An 18099-nucleotide genomic window follows, 5' to 3' on the forward strand; every position below is an offset into this window, starting at 1 on the left:
CATGCCCCTATTCCTGTCTTTCCAAAGATGGCACTCTGGGACAGAATAGACACAATGGCTCTGAGCACTGTGAGTCTGCCATACACTGGTAGGCTTCTACCATCCCTCACCAGCCAACAACCATGGCATTTATCAGTAATAAGGAGGAGGTGTCCTGATGGAGGTGGGGATGTAATCCAACAAATCCTTGGACACCCGAGTGTCAAAGGGCATACAGAGCTTGAAGTGTGAGCTGAGCCCACCGAGGAAGAGGATCTGGCTGAACAAACCCTGGGAAGGACGAATGGTACACAGACTGGGACCTTCCTGGTTCTGGGACAGCTCCTATTGCCCTCCTAGCTGCAGGATAGGAGAGTATCTCTCCTGAGTTGTGGCCATCTTGAGCTGACGCCTGACTGGTGAGTAGGTGCCCAGCATGGCCTGACACTTGATAGATGTAGAATTACCCCTTCAGGGAAGAACAAGGTGAATGTTCGTCAGTGGACATGGGAGTAAGGTGGAGTAAGGGGAAACCTTGACTGCTCTTCCTGCAGGATCCTGGAGACCTGGCCCTTTAAGGAGAATGGGCCATAAAATATCCCATCTGATGTTGATCAGCTGTGTCTCTGTTTAAGTATGGCTGGAGGTTGTTTGGGACAGGCAGGAACTTGCCTCAGTGGCTACCTCTCAAGCTCCCATGACCACCCTCAGCCCTTTCTCAGTAAATGGAGCTACCAGGACTTCTTCATCACCTGTGGCTGTGGGCTCAAGCCCTGTCCAACGTGATGGTCTGTAAGACCTGTCCCAAGATTACAGTCTTAAAGGGGCAGGTGAAGCTGGCTGCCCTCCATGGCGCCACTCTCTCTGGCTGTGGCAGTCCCGCCTAACTAGAGAGCTAGTTGCAGCGCAGCCTGAGATGAGGAGGCATTGCTCAAAATGCCACCATGCGGTTAGGCATGGAGGTCTGGAGACTGTTTGAGCCTGAGATGGAAAAAGACTGGTCTGTGGGGACCCAAAGGTCACATTTGAGTTCACAGTGGTGGCTATGAGGAGTCCATCAGACTCACTGACTTGAAGAGAGGTTTGGGACTGGACTCCATCTCCAGGGGTTCGTTTATATATATATTTATATAGTACCCTTCAGAACTAGGAGCTGTAAATACAAAGCCTGGTTCTTTCCACACAAGCTGTGGAGAAACCTCCTCGAGGCTGGGGGTTGAGAAGGGCCTAGTTCAAAGTTGTTGTTGTTGTTGTTGTTTTTTTTTTTAAAGATTTATTATTATTATTTTTTATGTCATTGTTTTTGCTTGCATGTATTTATATGTATCACCCATATACCTGGTGCCTGTGGAGTCAGGTGAGGTCATCTGATATCCTGGAACTAGAATGACATTCGGTTGTGAGCTGATAGAAAGGTGCTTGGAACTGAAATCAGGTCCTCTGGTAAGTGCTCTTAAACTGCCGAGTGAGTCATTGCTCAGCTCCTTATCCTGGTGCTCTCCCACGGCCACCAGGTAGGCTGCGTGAGCAGCTGGGGCAGTCAAGGCCAGCTCCTTTCTACTTCTGAGCCACCAACGCTGCCTTTTTCTGAGCTGTGGAGAGAGAGGTCCTTTCACACTGCTCTGGAGGACGGACCTCCTTTTCCGTTGGTCAAGAGGATTCTCTCCAAACCTTTGCTTTGAGTCCAAGCTGTTTCCCTCTTTAAGATTTGTTTTAAAGTATGGGTCTCTGTGTGGCTATGTGCTGGGGAGTGTAGGTGCCAGGCCAGAGGCATGCTATTCCTGGAAAGGGTGTTACAGTTTTGAGCTGCCTGTTGTGGCTGCTGGGAACCGAACTCAGGTTCTCTACAAGAGGCACTCCATCTCTCCGCGGATCCATCTCTCTGGTTTCCCCTTTCTACTTGAACTTTTTTTTTTTTTTTTTTGCCGTTAATGGGGGGAATGGAGGCAGCAACAGGGTGGTTGAAGTCTACTAGTCGCTTCTCACTAAAGAGTAGTCAGCTTTTTTGGTGTCTCTGGGAACTGCGAGGACGCTGGTCCCCAGCCTCTGGCACTCAGATGACAGCAGAGGGCGCTCGCAGCACAGAGACGCACTCCTCGCACCTCGCAAGTCGGACGAGTGGAGTTTGGGTGGGGAAGCATTAGGAAAAGGGGTTCGGAACTCTCTCCGCACTCTGGTCCGGCCCCTAAGGTTCTCGGTTGCTGGAGGTGTGGCTTATTATGCTTAAGAGCTCAACACTCTCCTACACGCTTTCTGGAGCTGCCGGGCTGCTGCAGGCGACATGAGCTCTGGCCTACCACCCTAGATCTGGGTGCACTGTCCCAGACTCGCAGGCAGAAGGCAAGTGGACCCTTGGGACAGACCAGCTCTCGGCACGCACCGATTCTCTTCGGTAAGCATTCTTCCCAGAACCCCGACGACCCGAGACTCCCTGCTTTCCGGACTCGGCCGCGCCGTGGCGGGAAAGAGAAAGGCGTTGGGGCCCGAGGCGAGTAAAGGATGCACAGCGCAGGTCCGTGTCCCGCAAAGCGCACCTTCCACCCACCCCCGATCGGATCTCCCGCCCCGCCTCCTTCCCTCCTCCAGCTCCCGCCCCCAGTCTCCTCCCTCCTCCCGCCGTGTTGGCTCTCCTCCTCACGCCCCTGCGCGGCGGGCTGACTGCAGGCGCGGCTCCGGGAGAGAGAGAGCGCCTTTTCCGAGCGCAGGCTGTGCTTCCCCAGTCGGTTCTGTGCGTCCTGCAGCCGTGCGGCGCGACGGCGCGACTTTCCTCTGGTCCCGGGACGGCAGTGGGACAACTTGGAAAACTTCTCTGGGGCGGACTGCAGGGACGCCGGGCAGCGGTGGTAGAGGACATAGGAGAGCGATAGCTGGTCCTGAGTGTCCCCGGACCTTCTAGGCCACTTTCGGTCAGGCTAAGGTGCTCCTGAGCCGTCTGCACCGCCTGGGGGACGACCCCCAACAGTAGCGGAGCCAGGGTGGCGCATCTCCTACGTAGCGTGAGTTTGGCCAGCATCGTTCCCTCTGGACATGTCCGGCCCCGCCATGGACCACCAGGAGCCCTACTCGGTGCAGGCTACCGCCGCCATCGCGTCGGCCATCACCTTTCTCATCCTTTTCACCATTTTCGGCAATGCGCTGGTCATCCTGGCCGTGTTGACCAGCCGCTCACTCCGTGCACCACAAAACCTGTTCCTGGTGTCACTGGCAGCAGCCGACATCCTGGTGGCTACTCTTATCATCCCTTTTTCTCTGGCCAACGAGCTGCTGGGTTACTGGTACTTCTGGCGTGCGTGGTGCGAGGTCTACCTGGCGCTAGACGTGCTTTTCTGTACCTCCTCCATCGTGCACCTGTGTGCCATCAGCCTGGACAGATACTGGGCAGTGAGCCGAGCATTGGAGTACAACTCCAAGCGCACTCCGCGCCGCATCAAATGCATCATCCTCACTGTGTGGCTCATTGCAGCCGTCATTTCTCTACCGCCCCTCATCTACAAGGGCGACCAGCGCCCCGAGCCCCACGGGCTCCCCCAGTGTGAGCTCAACCAAGAGGCCTGGTACATCTTGGCTTCCAGCATCGGATCTTTTTTTGCTCCCTGCCTCATCATGATCCTCGTCTACCTGCGAATCTACGTAATTGCCAAACGCAGCCACTGCAGAGGACTCAGAGCCAAGAGGGGCTCTGGGGAAGGTGAGTCCAAGAAGCCCCGCCCGGCCGCCGGGGGAGCCCCAGCTTCAGCTAAGGTGCCCACCCTGGTCTCTCCTCTATCTTCTGTTGGAGAGGCTAATGGACACCCCAAGCCTCCAAGGGAGAAGGAGGAGGGGGAGACCCCTGAAGATCCGGAGGCCAGGGCTTTGCCACCCAGTTGGTCTGCCCTTCCCAGATCAGGCCAGGGCCAGCAGAAGGGGACTAGTGGGGCAGCTGCAGAGGAGGGAGCTGAAGAGGATGGAGAGGAGGTGGAAGAATGTGAGCCCCAAACATTGCCAGCGTCTCCTGCCTCAGTATGCAACCCACCCTTGCAGCAGCCTCAGACTTCCCGGGTGCTGGCCACGCTTCGTGGCCAGGTGCTTCTGAGCAAGAATGTGGGTGTGGCCAGTGGCCAGTGGTGGCGCAGACGGACACAGCTGAGCCGGGAGAAAAGGTTCACCTTTGTGCTGGCCGTGGTCATTGGCGTTTTTGTGGTCTGCTGGTTTCCTTTCTTCTTCAGCTACAGCCTTGGGGCCATCTGCCCACAGCACTGCAAGGTGCCGCATGGCCTCTTCCAGTTCTTCTTCTGGATTGGCTACTGCAACAGCTCCTTGAATCCTGTCATCTACACCATCTTCAACCAGGACTTCCGCCGTGCCTTTAGAAGGATCCTTTGCCGGCAGTGGACCCAGACTGGCTGGTGAGCCTGCCTGCTCGGAGCCTGTGCCAGGGTTGGTACCAGGACCAACCGGTGGTAGTTCCCCACCTCCACAGTCTGTGTGGCCATTTCCCTGGGGCCCACTTGCAGACCTCATCCTCAGACTCCCCTGAAGGGGAAAGGACAAATGTGCTGTTCCCAGGGGCCCATTTGAAACCTTCCCTTGCTGACTGTACTGTGGGGTAGCTATTCCCTATTCTCTCCCCGGCAAGGACATTCTCGAATGTGGTCAAGGCCAGACTGGATTAGAATACCTCCCTCCCAGCCACCTGTAAGACAACAGGCAGGCTTCCCTTTCCTGAAGACCCCCTGTGCCTTGGCAGGCCACTCATGGTGTTTTTCTTTCTTTCCTTCTTTCTTTCTTTCTTTCTTTCTTTCTTTCTTTCTTTCTTTCTTTCTTTCTTTCCTTCTTTCCTTCTTCTTTCTTTCTTTCTTTCTTCTTTCTTTCTTTCTTTCCTTCTTCTTTCTTTCTTTCTTTTTTCCTTTCTTTCTTCCTTCCTTCCTTCCTTCCTTTCTTTCTTTCTTTCTTTCTTTCTTTCTTTTTTCCTTTCTTTCTTCCTTTCTTCCTTCCTTTCTTCTTTTGTCTCTCATGTAGCCCAGATCAGCCTCAGACTTGCTATGCAGTCTGAGGGTGATCTTAAGATTCTGATCATCCTGCCCTTACCTCTCCAGCACGAGAATTAACAACGTTCACCACCATACCTTGTTTACCTGATGCTGGGGAATGAATTCAGGGCTTCAAGCATGCTAGGGAAACAGCCAACCAACCCAGCTATCTCCCCATTCTTGATCTTCCTCATGCCTTTCAAAGAGCCAGAAGCCCATCTTCTACATTTCCCAGGAGGATCTGATGCTGAGAAAGAGGACAAAATGAAGAGGATTCAGCCATGCTGAGCACCTGTGGTTCTCATTGGCTATTGGGACGGCTGGTTCTGAGCTAGTGCTGGTTGTTGTTGTTTTGTTTGTTTGTTTGTTTGTGTTTTGTTTTTAAGCTTTGTAGCTCCTTTAAGTCTAGAAGCATGGTTTGGTTTTCTCACTCAGCATCCCTCTGGGAGGCAAGTGGGCACGTGGATGCCTCAGTGGAGAGGTCTGGAATCCTGGCCTTGGCCTCACTACGGGTCCTGATCACTGGCATTCACCCTTGCAGAGAGCAGGGCGACAATTGCCTGCCGCCTACTTGCAGCAGGGAGATGAAAGGCTTTGCAGAGAGCTTTGAGCTCCGTGGGGGAAATGCGCTAGAGAGCCAGCAAATGTGATTATCTGGTGATATAAAAATCCCTTTCCTATGTGTTTACCACTGTGAGCCTTCCTGTAGACTTTTGTTCTGTGCTTGGGGTGTGTGAATTCCTACCCCAAACTGGAAGTGGGTTGAGGTGCACCGAGCCACTCTTTCAAATTCCGGAATTTCTTTGAGAATGCGTTCTTGTGCCTGAAAAGGTTTTGAGTTATTATGCTGTTGTCAGCTTCTCCATCTGTTACCTGTAACACCGACAGAGTTTTCAGTGGCTTGGCCCCAACCCCATTAGGGGATAAGTCCTTTGTCATTGAGCAGGCAAATCGTTTTCCTAAGCTAAAAATACTCGCATCAAGGAAACAGTCTGAGATGAGAGCCTCAGGTGGGGTTCTGGGGCTAGAACCGTCAGCCTTTTGGACTCCTGGGATAGCCACCCTCTGTGGGGCCCAGACAACTCTCTGAACCCATGTAATACCTTTGCAGACATTACTAGTTCTACCCCAGCTCAGAAGGATGTCTCATTGGCTCCCAGTGATATGACTGTGCACTGAGGTGTCTCTACCTCCTGGTTGTCTCCCCAACTTAGGAATTGCTCCCCAGAGTGAGTGGGGATGTGTCTGGGCCTTTCCCACAAGCAGCCTGCTTTCACCTTTGGGCAATAGAGACCTATTAGCCTCAGGGAAGGGAAAGTTTGAGCCATGCAGGCTAGAAGCTGCACAGGCTATTAGCCCAGGGTGGAGTTTTCAGATTTTGAAGGTGCTAAGGGAGTTTTTTCGGTTAGAGACAATGATGGGTCCTCAATAGAAACAGCATTCCTCTTGGAGAGGATGTGTCCATCTTGGTCCTCGGTTGGTTGGTAGCAGTTGTGAGGCTAGGACATTGATTTGGGGTGTGGATGAGGGTTGATTTGGATTTTTGTTTTGTTTTGTTTTGTTTTGTTTTTGAGACAGGGTTTCTCTGTGTAACCCTGGCTATTCTGGAACTCACACTCTATAGACTAGTCTGCCCTTGAACTCACAGAGATCTGCCTGCCTCTGTCTCTGCCTCCTGAGTGCTGGGATTAAAGGTGTACTCTACCACCGCCTGGCGGAGGAGCAGATTTGTAACCATCTTGTTGGCTGATCTTGCATATGCTTTGTGGGACCCCACACCCTGTTGTGACATATAGGTGTTTCTAAGACTCTGAGCTATTTTATCAATAAAGGTTATTTTGTAATAAGCAAGCTGAGTCCTGTGTCTAAAGGTTGCCTGGAGAAGTTAGGTAACTACTAATTCTGTGAGTGTCAGCCTGAGGAGCCGCCGAGGCTTCCTCCCAGGGCTCACTGTCCTGTCTGCCCCACCTGTCTGCCTTTTTTCATCCTCGAAGCAATCTTACTTAGCTCAGGCCACTAAGACCCGCTGACCTGCAAGGGAGAGACAAGAAGACTCCCCTGAGGAGGGGGCATCTGGGCCTGGGCCGGGTCAGGTCTTGGTGCAGGAATGCGCCAAGACGTATGACAGAAAAGTGTCTAGGGCAGAGGAAGGCCGCATAGAGTGATGAAATCTGGGAGACAGCTTTGAACTCCCCTGCTGCATGGTCACAAGTGGGTGGGAGGAGGTGCTGTTGGAGGCAGCGGGAGGCAGGCCACTATGGAGTGGTGGATACGCAGTAGCTGTGTTTAGCCAGGGCCAGGGGAGTGGATGGGAATGCTTTGCTTCAGCTATCCCAAACCAACACTCAGCTCTCCAAGCTGGGAGGTCTATGAGGTGCCCGAACCCCTAAGTCTCCTATGCGTGAGAAAAGGAACTAGTCATGCTCTGATGACACAGAGAGGGCAGAAGAGGCAGCCCCTGGGCTCCAAGCTGGGCTGACATGGTTCCATGAGCAAGAGAAGAGCCATCAGGCTGGAGGCAGGAGGTCAGCACTAGGGTCAAGGCCCCTGGCAGATTCCAGGTAGGAAAGGACCAAGGGAGGAGCAGTGAGTGATCTAGGGTACAGGGATATTCTGCTCCCACACCCTCAGAATCTACACTTTTATCATCTTCATTACTTTCTTTAGGCCCATTCATCTTCTAGGGACAATCACCAAAAATGCCAGTGTGTCCACTGCTATCAGTGGACATGGGATCGGTTGCTAATCTGACAAGAAAGCCCTGCCCTGCTCCCAGCTCCTGCCTAGCAGGGCAACCAGCTTCAAGGACTCTAGAGTCTCATACAGGCACTCACCTACCTCATCCTCAGGGAAATAAAACTCAGGAAGGTATAGTAACCACAGGTTACTATTCTCTCTGTTGGGTCACATATCTTTCTGTTAGTTAAGGGACTACAAGGGCCTGGGAGTAGATGTCCACTGAACTCTGGGAATGGAGGCAGGTGGGGTAGGACTTAAAACAGTTCTTGTGCAAGCCAATTTAGATCCTACTATGTCATATTAATCCACATACTCTTTCTATATGAGGTCACTTTACAACAGAGGAAACTGAGCACAGGGTCACTCAACTGAAACCAGGAGCCACGCAGCTATCACATCCAGGCTGAGGGATTTGTGCTTTCTCTCTCTCTCTCTCTCTCTCTCTCTCTCTCTCTCTCTCTCTCTCCCTCTCCCTCTCTTTCTCTCTCTCTCCCCCCTCATATGACAGACTTTCTTCAGTAGTGTTGACCTTCTGAGGCTGAGTTGGATTCAGTAGTCAGCAATGCTAGGATTGATTGTTCATGTCTGTCACTGTCACCAAAGACCTAAGAGGTAGTAATTGTTCCTCAGACTCGCCATTTCTGGCAACTCTGTTGAGGGCCCAGTTCTGAGGACCCAGAAAGGAAAGATCACTTGTCTCAGGAGGAATCACATAGACACACATGGTGACAAGAGCTGGATCTAGCATCCAGGTAGCCCAGCATACCATTTTTTTTTTTTTAAAGAGAAAAGTGTATGGGTGTCTTGCCTGTATGCATGTCTGTGCACCACATACATGCCTGGGGCCCATGGAGGTCAGAAGAGAACATTGCATACCCTGGAACTGGAATTACAGATTTGTTGTTGTTGTTGTTATGCGGGTGCAAGGAATCAAACCTGGGACCTCTGCAAGAACATGTGTACTGCAACTTCTTACTGAAGGAATTGGTGTACATGCATAGTCAAGGAGTGATGGCCCTGTGTTTACGAAAGGTCTGTTGACAGCCTGCCATCTGCCAGGTCCTGGGCTAGGCACACCTCTTTTTGCTACCTTGCTTCTCTGCACTCACCCAGGTTCATACAGCGAATGGAGGGAGTGGAGTGCTGGCTCCCGCTCTGCTCTCCATCTCTCTTCCCATTCCTTTATATCCCATTCCTGATCTCTCTGAGCCCAACTGAGGACCACTAGGTTGGAAAGGAGGTGCAGATATGAGGCAGAAATGTTTGCAAATAAAGTGGAGGCATGGCTAGTGGCCAGAGTGCCAACAAGGGGGCTCTATAGTTTTCCTGGTTAAGAAGAACTGAGAACATGGACCTTCAAAAAATCCCTTTCTATGACAGAGGGGTAGTCCCACTTTAGAAGACAGTTAAAGAAGCAGGCCCCCTTTCCAGCTGCTCCTGCTTAGTGAGAATGTATTCCTAGGACACGTTAATTCTTCTGCGGGAGGGCTTCAGTCAGTCCATGCTATGAAGCTCTTGAGAATTCCTATTTAGAGCATCCTGGATCACCTGTTCAGACAGAACAGGAGGCTCTAGAAACAAGGGAAGTCTTGATGGTAATCAGGCCCAAGCCCTGTGTGGCCTCCATTGGGTGCATGTGTGCAAGGAAAGTCACCTGAGGACCCATCTATAAGTGGGGCAGCTGCTGGCTGAGAGGAGCTTCTGCCCAGCTAGAGCTGGTACAGGACAACCTTCGGTTTCCCTACTGAGACCAGGAGATCTGATCACGGGACCTGGTCACTGTGAGTGTCAGAGCCGGTGTGGGGCTCGTGTTTCCATGAAATCTCCTTGGGAGGTGGGTTGCTCAGGGTTTGTGTCCTGCCTTTGCTAGTTTTGAGCTTCTTTGAGAAAGGCTTCACCCTTCTCTGGGCCTCTGTGCCTTTGCCTGCCCAGGGAGGGTTGATTGCCCTAACGGTCTCCAGCCTGTGGCTTCCTCTCTGCCCTCCTCCTCTTCCCAACTCCCTGGAAGGTCCAGCCATGGGGATTCTTCAGATTACTTGACTGTGTTAATCAATTGTTCTCAAGGTTTGAATCCTGGCAGAATCTGGCTGTTTGCCTTGCTTTTGTACCTCAGAGAAGAACTGAGCACCAAGTCTGGAGTGACAGATCTGTTTGCAGTCCTCTGAAGTATGCAGGAGCGAGAGAAATGAAGACAGCACTGAGCTGTTGGGGTCCAAGGCTTAACAGGCTTTGCCTGAGATGATGGTATTATTATTGTCCCCGTGCCATAGGGAGGGGGCTGAGGTAGATGGAGAACTTGCTGATGTCCACCAGAGTCAAGACAGGGACTCGCACAACCTACGACCCCAGCCTCTGTCCTCAGCAGCCCCCAGATCCTGTCCCTGGGTGAGCTGGAGGGTCACTCTGTCTGTGTCACCTTTGTGGTTTGTGGGTAGACCCTGCCTGTGGCACCCCATTAAAGCAGGAGCCCAGGCAGGGGTGCAAACTCCCACCCTTCAGTCCCTGCTCACTGTCAGCAGGGGAGGTGGGGCGCACTAGGCTAAAATTAGCTTCTGGGATTCTTTGTGCTCTGCATCCGTCCCTCTTCCATCGTCTGGGGAAGGATGCTGTCAGAAGGCCAGCACTAGAAGGAGCTGGTGTCAGTGTGCACCCTCCACAGCTTGTGGGCTCTGATCTTCTCACACCCTGCCCAGGCTCTGGGCCAAAGGCTTCTGCCCTTGGCTTGGCCTTGTGGCCACCTATGATTAGCAGTGATTTCCAAGGGAGAGACCCATCCCCATCCCCCTTCTGGCCCTGGGATCCTGGCTCCAGTGCCCCCTCCCCCTCCCTTCTCTTCCTTCTTTTCCTGACCCTGTCTTTGAAGACTGTACCCGCTAATCAGCCTTCCTGCCTCCTTTTCAACCCCCTGGCTTCTTCCTTACCCAGAGGGATGGTCCTGGTCCTGCAGGCTCCATGGACCTGTGGTGGCTGTAAGGGAACCGGAACAGTGTAGAGACCAAAAGAGTGCTACTCTCCCTGGAAAGTTGGGGCTATTTCTGTCCTTTCTGCCTCCCTCTGGGGCTCTGGGCTCCAGAGCAGGACAAGCTGGCGGGGGAGGTGTAGGGCCAGGCCAGGCCTTTGTGTGTGTGTGTGTGTGTGTGTGTGTGTGTGTGTGTGTGTGTGTGTGTTTGGTTTCCTTAATAAAGGGACAGGCCCACTTTGGAGCCAAAGGGTGGGCCTCTCCAATCTCAAAGCTGTAGGTCTCCATAGAATGACACACACACCCCCTCCCTCCCTCCCCCCCTCGCTCCCATGGGGAACTGGGGCCACTTCAGGAGGGAAAAGTGCTGGGCTGTGACTAAAGGGACCCAGGTGTCTCTGTGTCCCTGTGTCCCTTTCCCAGCCCATCCAGCTGCAGCTGTGAGGGAGGGAGCGTGAGAGGCTGGCTGGACTTGCCACTAGGAGTCCCTGGACAATTGGGGGGAGGGGAAGGCAAGGGTTAAACCCAGCCTCCCACCCAGCACAGGGGTGGAGGGTGACCCAACATGGTCATAGGTTGCAGGCTCCACTGGGTCCCTCCCAGAGTGCTGTCTGTCAGGTGCTTCTGACACAGCTATTCCAGCTGGAGCCCTTCTTCCTCTGCTGGCCCTGTGGCTCAGGCTGCAGGGACACCCAGCTACTGACTTCTTCCTTCCTTCCTTCCTTTCTTCCTTTCTTTCTTTCTTCTTTTCTTTCTTTCTTTCTTTCTTTCTTTCTTTCTTCTTTCTTCCTTCCTTCCTTCCTTCTTCCTTCCCTCCCTCCCTCTCTCTCTCTGTCTCTCTGTCTCTCTGTCTGTCTCTCTGTCTGTCTCTCTGTCTCTTTCTCTCTCTCTCTCTGTCTCTCTCTCTCTGTCTCTCTCTCTCTCTCTCTCTCTCTCTCTCTCTCTCTCTCTTTCTTTTTTTCTTTCTGAGACAAAGTTTCTCTGTGTAGCCTTGGCTGCCCTGGAACTCACTCTGTAGTCCAGGCTGGTCTTGAGTTCAAAGATCTGCCTGCCTCTGCCTCCTAAGCTGGGATTAAAGGCGTGCGCCACAGCTGCCCAGCTTTTAAAAGGCTTCCCAGCTGTTTTAGAAGCCCTTGTGGAGTCAGAGGCAGGACCACCAAATAAATAATTCCTTCACCTCTCTGGGCTTCTTGATTGATGAAGAGCCAGGACTAGAACAAACTTCAGATAACAACCTGGGACTGCCTCAGGAGCCACAGGGAGGCACAAGAGGATGGGGGACCTGGCTACCTGTCTGGGCTTGACACTGTGTCTAAATTATGGCCAAAGGAGATCTTGGGCGGTAGTGGGGGAGGGGCAAGGCAGGAAGTGAGCTGAGACCTTGCTGGTGGGAACCTGCACTCTCCTAGGTCATATCTTAGAATGACCAGGTCAGGTTATGTCTCCTAAGCATGGGCTGGGCTCACCCAAGCCTTGGCAACAGAGGGGCCCACAGAGCTAGGCTGTGTGGATAACCTACCCATAGGCCTCTAGCCCTGTCCTCTCAGCCCCAGGGTAGACATTCAGTGAGGAGTTAGGGGACCTGGGAATGATCCAGCAAACTGGAGCTATCTTGGCATTAGTCATCCAGATGCTGGGGACTCTGGACTCTGGGGACATGTCTTGGATGTAGAATTTGTATTTTGTTCTCTGTTTTGGTTTGTGTTCCCTACAGTTTCCTTGGGAGACTCTTCTGGGAGATCCATCTGCTTGTGGCTAAGCTGGAGGTATAAGAACTGTCCTCACAGCTGGACAGTGGTGGTGCATGCCTTTAATTCTAGCACTTGGGAGGCAGAGGCAGGCGATCTCTGCATTCAGGGCCAGCCTGGTCTATGGACTGAGTTCCAGGACTGGCCACAGAGAGTTGAGGTGTAGACCAGCTAGAGTGAGAGAGGAGACTGGAAGAGATGGGGTATGGTTGAGGCTATTTTGATGGCAACATGGAACAAAACCAGGCTTTGGCCACAAACCTGGCTCTGCTGCTCACTGTCTGTGTGGCCTCAGACAAACAACTAAACCACTCTGAGTCTTAGTTCCCTTATTTGAAGTGGGTTGGCACTGGATATCTTCAGATTGGAGATGGGGAGCTAAGAGATCGCAAAGAGCTATAGGATGTCCTTATAGGGCATGGAGGTGCAGACGGCAGAATCACAGTATTACTCTGGAACCCCAGATCCTCTGCAAGGTGAGCTGACAGAATCTTTTGCTCAGCAACCTGATGAGAGGAGGATAGATTCTGTGTCCTGGGAGATGACTCTTCCAGAATATTCCACCTGGAATTCCATCCATCTGTCCCATCTGTCATCCTCTCCAAAGCCTCCCCACCCCCACATACAATTCCAGCAGGTTCTCTCCAATGTGAAGGATCAGAAGGTTCTCAGGAAAGATCTAATGTGCCTCATCAGTGTCTCTGTGCCCCCCACCCCCCGCCCATACTAGGCCCATGATAGCCATCAGTAATAGATCACCAAACTTTCTCTGTGAACACAGACAAAACTGCATTAAGATCCAGGCATCAAATGATTGATGGAGTAAAAGATAAAACTGGTTGGTCCCTGAGTTCTGTGGGGAACCCCAGCCTTACCTCATGGGCGTTGGAGAAAGGAAAGCTCACTTTGGTATGAACAAGCCAGTTGGAGCAGTGAGGGGAATTGACCCCCAGAGCTTTTAGGATCCCTGTATTGCTGCTGCAGCAAGGGTCTACCAGATATCCCCAAGATCATGAGAAAGCCATCAGAAGGAGCAGAGCAGAGGGCTGAGGCAGAAGCCCAAGGGTGGGGCAGGCAGTCTGGGGAAAGGCCGGAATGCCCAGAACAAGGCAGGCAGTCAGCATGGAGGGCACTGGTGAAGGTAGGGCTCTTGGGTCTGCAACCCTGGATGTGGGCTAGAGTTAGGAAGGGAAACCTTTCCTCATCCTCTCAGGAAGCTAGGCACGAGGTAAGGATGGCTGCAGAGGCACCAGACCTCAAACACAATCAGTCTGTGATGGGCTGACCATCTGCATCGAGGTGAGTTTTGATTCCCTTCAAAACGGGAATCCTAACTGCATTCCCTCCTCTACCTGGAGATCCCTAGCTGTGGGCCAATCCCGAGGGCCTCATCCTCAAAATCCAGTATCCGCAACAATGTGCTCCAAGGATATTTGTATATCTTGTTTACTGTGTGACTCATGAGGGATGTTCCTCATACTGGCTTTTAGAGTGCCAAAATAACCCTGTAAGGGTGGTAAGATGCAGGAAGCCATATTTGTTTTTTATTTATTTACATCCCAAGCACTGTCCTTCTCCTGGTTTCTCTCCCTCACTGAGACATTCTCCCTCCCCTTCTCCTATGAGAGGGTGGGGCCTCCCTCGATATCCCCCAACCCTGGTGCATCAAGTTTGCCAGATTAGGCACATTCTGTCCCACTGAGGCCAGACAAGGCAGCCCTGTTGGGGAAAAGATACCACAGTCATGCTACAGCGTTAGGGAGAGTGTCTGTTCCAGTTAGGAGCCCACGTGGGGACAGAGCTGCATATCTGCTGCGTATGTGCTGGGGACTTCATTCCAGCCCGTGTGTTCTTTGGTTGGTGGCTCAGTCTCAGAGCTCTCAGAGGTCTAGGTTAGTTGACTCTGTTGGTCTTCCTGTGGGGTTCCCATACCCTTCAGGGCCTTCAATCCTTCAGGGCCTTCAATCCTTCTTCCGATTTTTCCATAAGAATCGCCGAGAAGAAGCCATGTTTGTGAGAATTCCTCCCAGGGACGGGGAACAGTTGAAGCCTCCAGAGATGAATCTGAGCAAGAAGCAAACGTCATGTCTGCTGAGTGGGTCAAGCAGAGGGTGAGCATCCAAGTCCCTACACAGTTCAGCTTCATGTTGCCATGGTGCCCTGTGTGGCTTAGGACTACTAGTGACTTGCTGAAGACCTGTGTCCTCCAGCCCTCCTCCTGCCTGTAGTTATAGCATGGACAGCTGGCTTAGAGCCATTTGATTAGTCAGGAATTGTATCTACATAGACACCTGGATCCCTTTGTGCCTGAGGGCCCCAGCGTACTCAGCTTGATACTGGCTTAATGTACCACAGAGGGAGCCAACATTCCCTTGTGCCCCAACAGTGAAGCCATGGGGTATCAGCAGTGCCAAGGCCTTGGAGCTCTGTCTCGGTGGGCACACTTGGAGGCAGGCAGGGCCGAGTGGGTACCTGTAGGATGTGAGCTTTGGGTGGGAGGGAGAGTGGCAGGAAGATGGTCTGGCGGTGGAGCTGGGGATGTGCCAGGCAGGCTCTTAGGTGGGCTTGCTCACCTCATGAGCTCTTTCCTAGGAGCAGGAGACAGGGCAGGGTAAGGCTCAGCAGCAGCTCAGCTCCAGAAGCAGCTGATTAAAAGTATGTTGGGATGTCAGGGGCTCTTGTCTCCAGGAAGTGGGGAAGAATGTGTTGGGAGGGGGCTCTTGGATGGGATGGACTATGGAGGCAGACAGGAAGAGGAGGACTGGGAGGAGAGAGTCTCTGCAAAGGCGGCCAGCAGGCTTGTTTGTTTATCTTCTTGCTTGACCCCATGTCTCTCAGTCTGTTGTTCTGTGGTCTAGTGCAAGTCATTGAATTTTGTGGGACCTTTGGTGTTCTCAGTCTCCCTACAGGCCCAGTCCCTGGGGAACTCTCTGAGGTATATCCTCAACACACACACACACACACACACACACACACACACACACACACACACACACTATATGCATAATATATGTATGTATATGTATGTGTAATGTATGTATGTTTGTATGTATGTATGTATGTATGTATGTATGTATGTGTGTATGTGTGTATGTATGCATGTAAATGGAGAGAATTCTTGAGGAAAGGCAAGAGGGATCTGGTGCCCAAGATCTGCCTTTGATCCTTTGGCACCTTCTAGAAAAGCCCAGAGTAGAGGGGGTTGGTGCTCAGGGGCTTGGCTCAGGCTACGTGCTCCCATGCTTAGTTTCAATCTCTATGTGCTTGATCCCATCAGTAGCAGTGTCTCTGCCCACAGCACCTTGGAGGAGGGGTCAGACAGCTGGTCAGCAGCAATTGGCACAGACTTGTGGGCATCTACACAGTAGATGACAATCATAGTGTGCCTTGTTAGCTGCCCGCCAGGCTCTGGCCAGGAGACCCCAGCTGCTTTTACTCTGCTTTTGGCTCCCTCAGTACCTCAGCACTCCCAAGCCCATCTCGAAGCCATCTGCAACTAGAGAGCCCCCTTTCCCTGTGCTCTGTTTTCTGACCCCCTGTCTCAGTGCTTAGTGAGCCTCTACTGAGTGGAGACCCCCGGAGGTAGGTCAGGGTTTCTGGCTGTCCCGGGTCCTCAGTGAGGCATCGAGGTCAGGCCCACCCTCTCGTGCACTTACCAGTCCCTATTGTCTTGGGTCCTCTGACTGCAGGTAGTCTGGAGATGTGAGAGAGCCTTTAGAGTGAGCAGGGCTTCTCCTTGTCACCCACAGCTGCAGGGAATGGGAGGGGAACACAACTGAAGGAGACAAGCTGAGAGGCCTGTTGCCAACTCTCTAGCTTCTCTCCTTTTCCTCTTCATGTTTAAGAATCTCTATTGAGGGGCTGGAGAGATGGCTCAGTGGTTAAGAGCACTGACTGCTCTTCCAAAGGTCCTGAGTTCAATTCCCGGCAACCACATGGTGGCTCACAACCATCTGTAATGGGATCAGATGCCCTCTTCTGGTGTGTTTGAAGACAGCAACCGTGTACTCACATAAAATAAATAAATAAATAAATCTTAAAAAAAAAAAAAAGACTATCTATTGAACTCTAGAAGCCTTGTATTTCCTCATCCCTGCCTTCCTAAATATATTTTTAGCTTAGTAATCACAACCTCTGTCTCTCCTCTGTGTCTCTGTGTCTCTCTCTGTCTCTCTGTCTCTCTCTCTCTCTCTCTCCTCATGTTTGGAAGCCCCCATCCAGGCTCTTTCCTCTTTCCACTGGGCCCCGCCCTACCCTTGGCAACTTTCCCAGGTTCTGAGGATAATTTTAGGGAGTCACAGGGATCTGAGCCCCATCCTTAAGGAAGCTCCCTAGGGATGGGCCTCCGGGTGTGAAGAGCTTCCCTTGGCCGTCACCCTGACGCCAGTCAGGCAGAGCTCTGGGCTCTAGGCATGGGATTCAGGCCTGTGGCTTGCAGAACCTCATCCTTCTAGAAACTGGGATCCACTCACAGACACGGCCTCCTGCAGAGGCGCTGTCTGGTTCCTGCTGCTTTCACCCCACCCTGCTGGCCTTAGCACTTCTTGGAGTAGTCGGACATTTCACTGACCTTTGACCTGGCCACCCCATGCCAGTGTCCTGGAGGCTATTTGCGTGGGAGACCAATAACCCAGAGAATAGAGGAGAAAAGGATGTCTGTGGATTCCACAGCTTAGGCCTGGAGCTACCCAAGCTGGAAAGCAGCTAGGACCTCACAGACTTAAACGACCCCAGAAATTTGAGCTTTGGTCCCATAGTTACTCTGCATCTATGTGTAATGAGAATATGTTCGTTACAATCTCAGGTGTGGGCTATGGGGCTGCTTCAGATCATCCACAGCAGCTGACTATGATTTATCTCATGCTATGGCAGGGTCGTGATTCTGCCAAGCTGAGGATAGTTTATGTTTGGAATTCTGGGGACTCTTGAGAGGGTATAAAATGCCAGCACGCCAAAAGGTGGGGAGGCCATCACTGGTTGTTGCTGCTTGCTTTCTGATTGGGAGATATTCTGATGAAGATCAAATTTGCCCCAGGGAACTAGATGCCCCTAATCAGCAGGAAGTAGTCTCATGATATTGATGCCCCCTTTCCCTTCTAATCTTTCTCTCCTACCTAGTTATGGGGGTTGGAAGGGAACAGGGGTAGTGTAGGGAGGTAGGAAAAAGAACTTAATAGACCAAAAGTCCAGCTACATATACGCTCCTGATTCAGTGAGTTGCAATAGAAGCAAGGGTCTCAAGGGACAGAATGGTACCATGGCTGTGGATAGCCAGTGTGTGAACCATTCTTAGCTTTTGTTCTTTTCACCGGAAAGTTTGATCTCTGACTCTTTGCCATTGGTACTTGAGTTCAAGGCCAGCCTGTCTCTAGTCTTTCCTAGGAGTCTTAGCTCTGGAAACCACTGGGTTGGGGGAGCACAGTGGAGTGTTGGAGCTGTGCTCATTTCATAGCTGGCTTGCTCTGTGACCTCAGAGGAGTTACTCAGCCTGACTCTTGTGCTAGTATTTGAGACCTGAGGTGGCTGCTGTACCTTTTTACCCTGAGGGCCCCAGCAAGGAAAATATCGAGGTGCTTGATTCAGAGATGTCTGTTTGGGCGCTGCACCTGGCTCAGTTGCCATCCCTAGGCAGGATGTGGAAAAGACAGCAAAGCCTGAGGCTGTG

At 52.1% G+C, this 18099-nt stretch overlaps 1 protein-coding gene across 1 annotated transcript; it reads left to right on the forward strand.

Moving 5' to 3' along the window:
* The first annotated feature begins 2658 nt into the window (after positions 1 to 2658).
* On the forward strand, positions 2659 to 4773 carry Adra2b (adrenoceptor alpha 2B). Its single transcript, XM_031373648.1, has one exon. It carries the CDS (start codon positions 3007 to 3009, stop codon positions 4366 to 4368), a length of 1362 nt encoding a protein of 453 aa, XP_031229508.1. The 5' UTR covers positions 2659 to 3006; the 3' UTR covers positions 4369 to 4773.
* Positions 4774 to 18099: the final 13326 nt, after the last annotated feature.

This window comes from Mastomys coucha, unplaced genomic scaffold (assembly GCF_008632895.1).
Source record: "Mastomys coucha isolate ucsf_1 unplaced genomic scaffold, UCSF_Mcou_1 pScaffold15, whole genome shotgun sequence".
In the NCBI taxonomy this organism is placed as follows: Eukaryota; Metazoa; Chordata; class Mammalia; order Rodentia; family Muridae; genus Mastomys; species Mastomys coucha.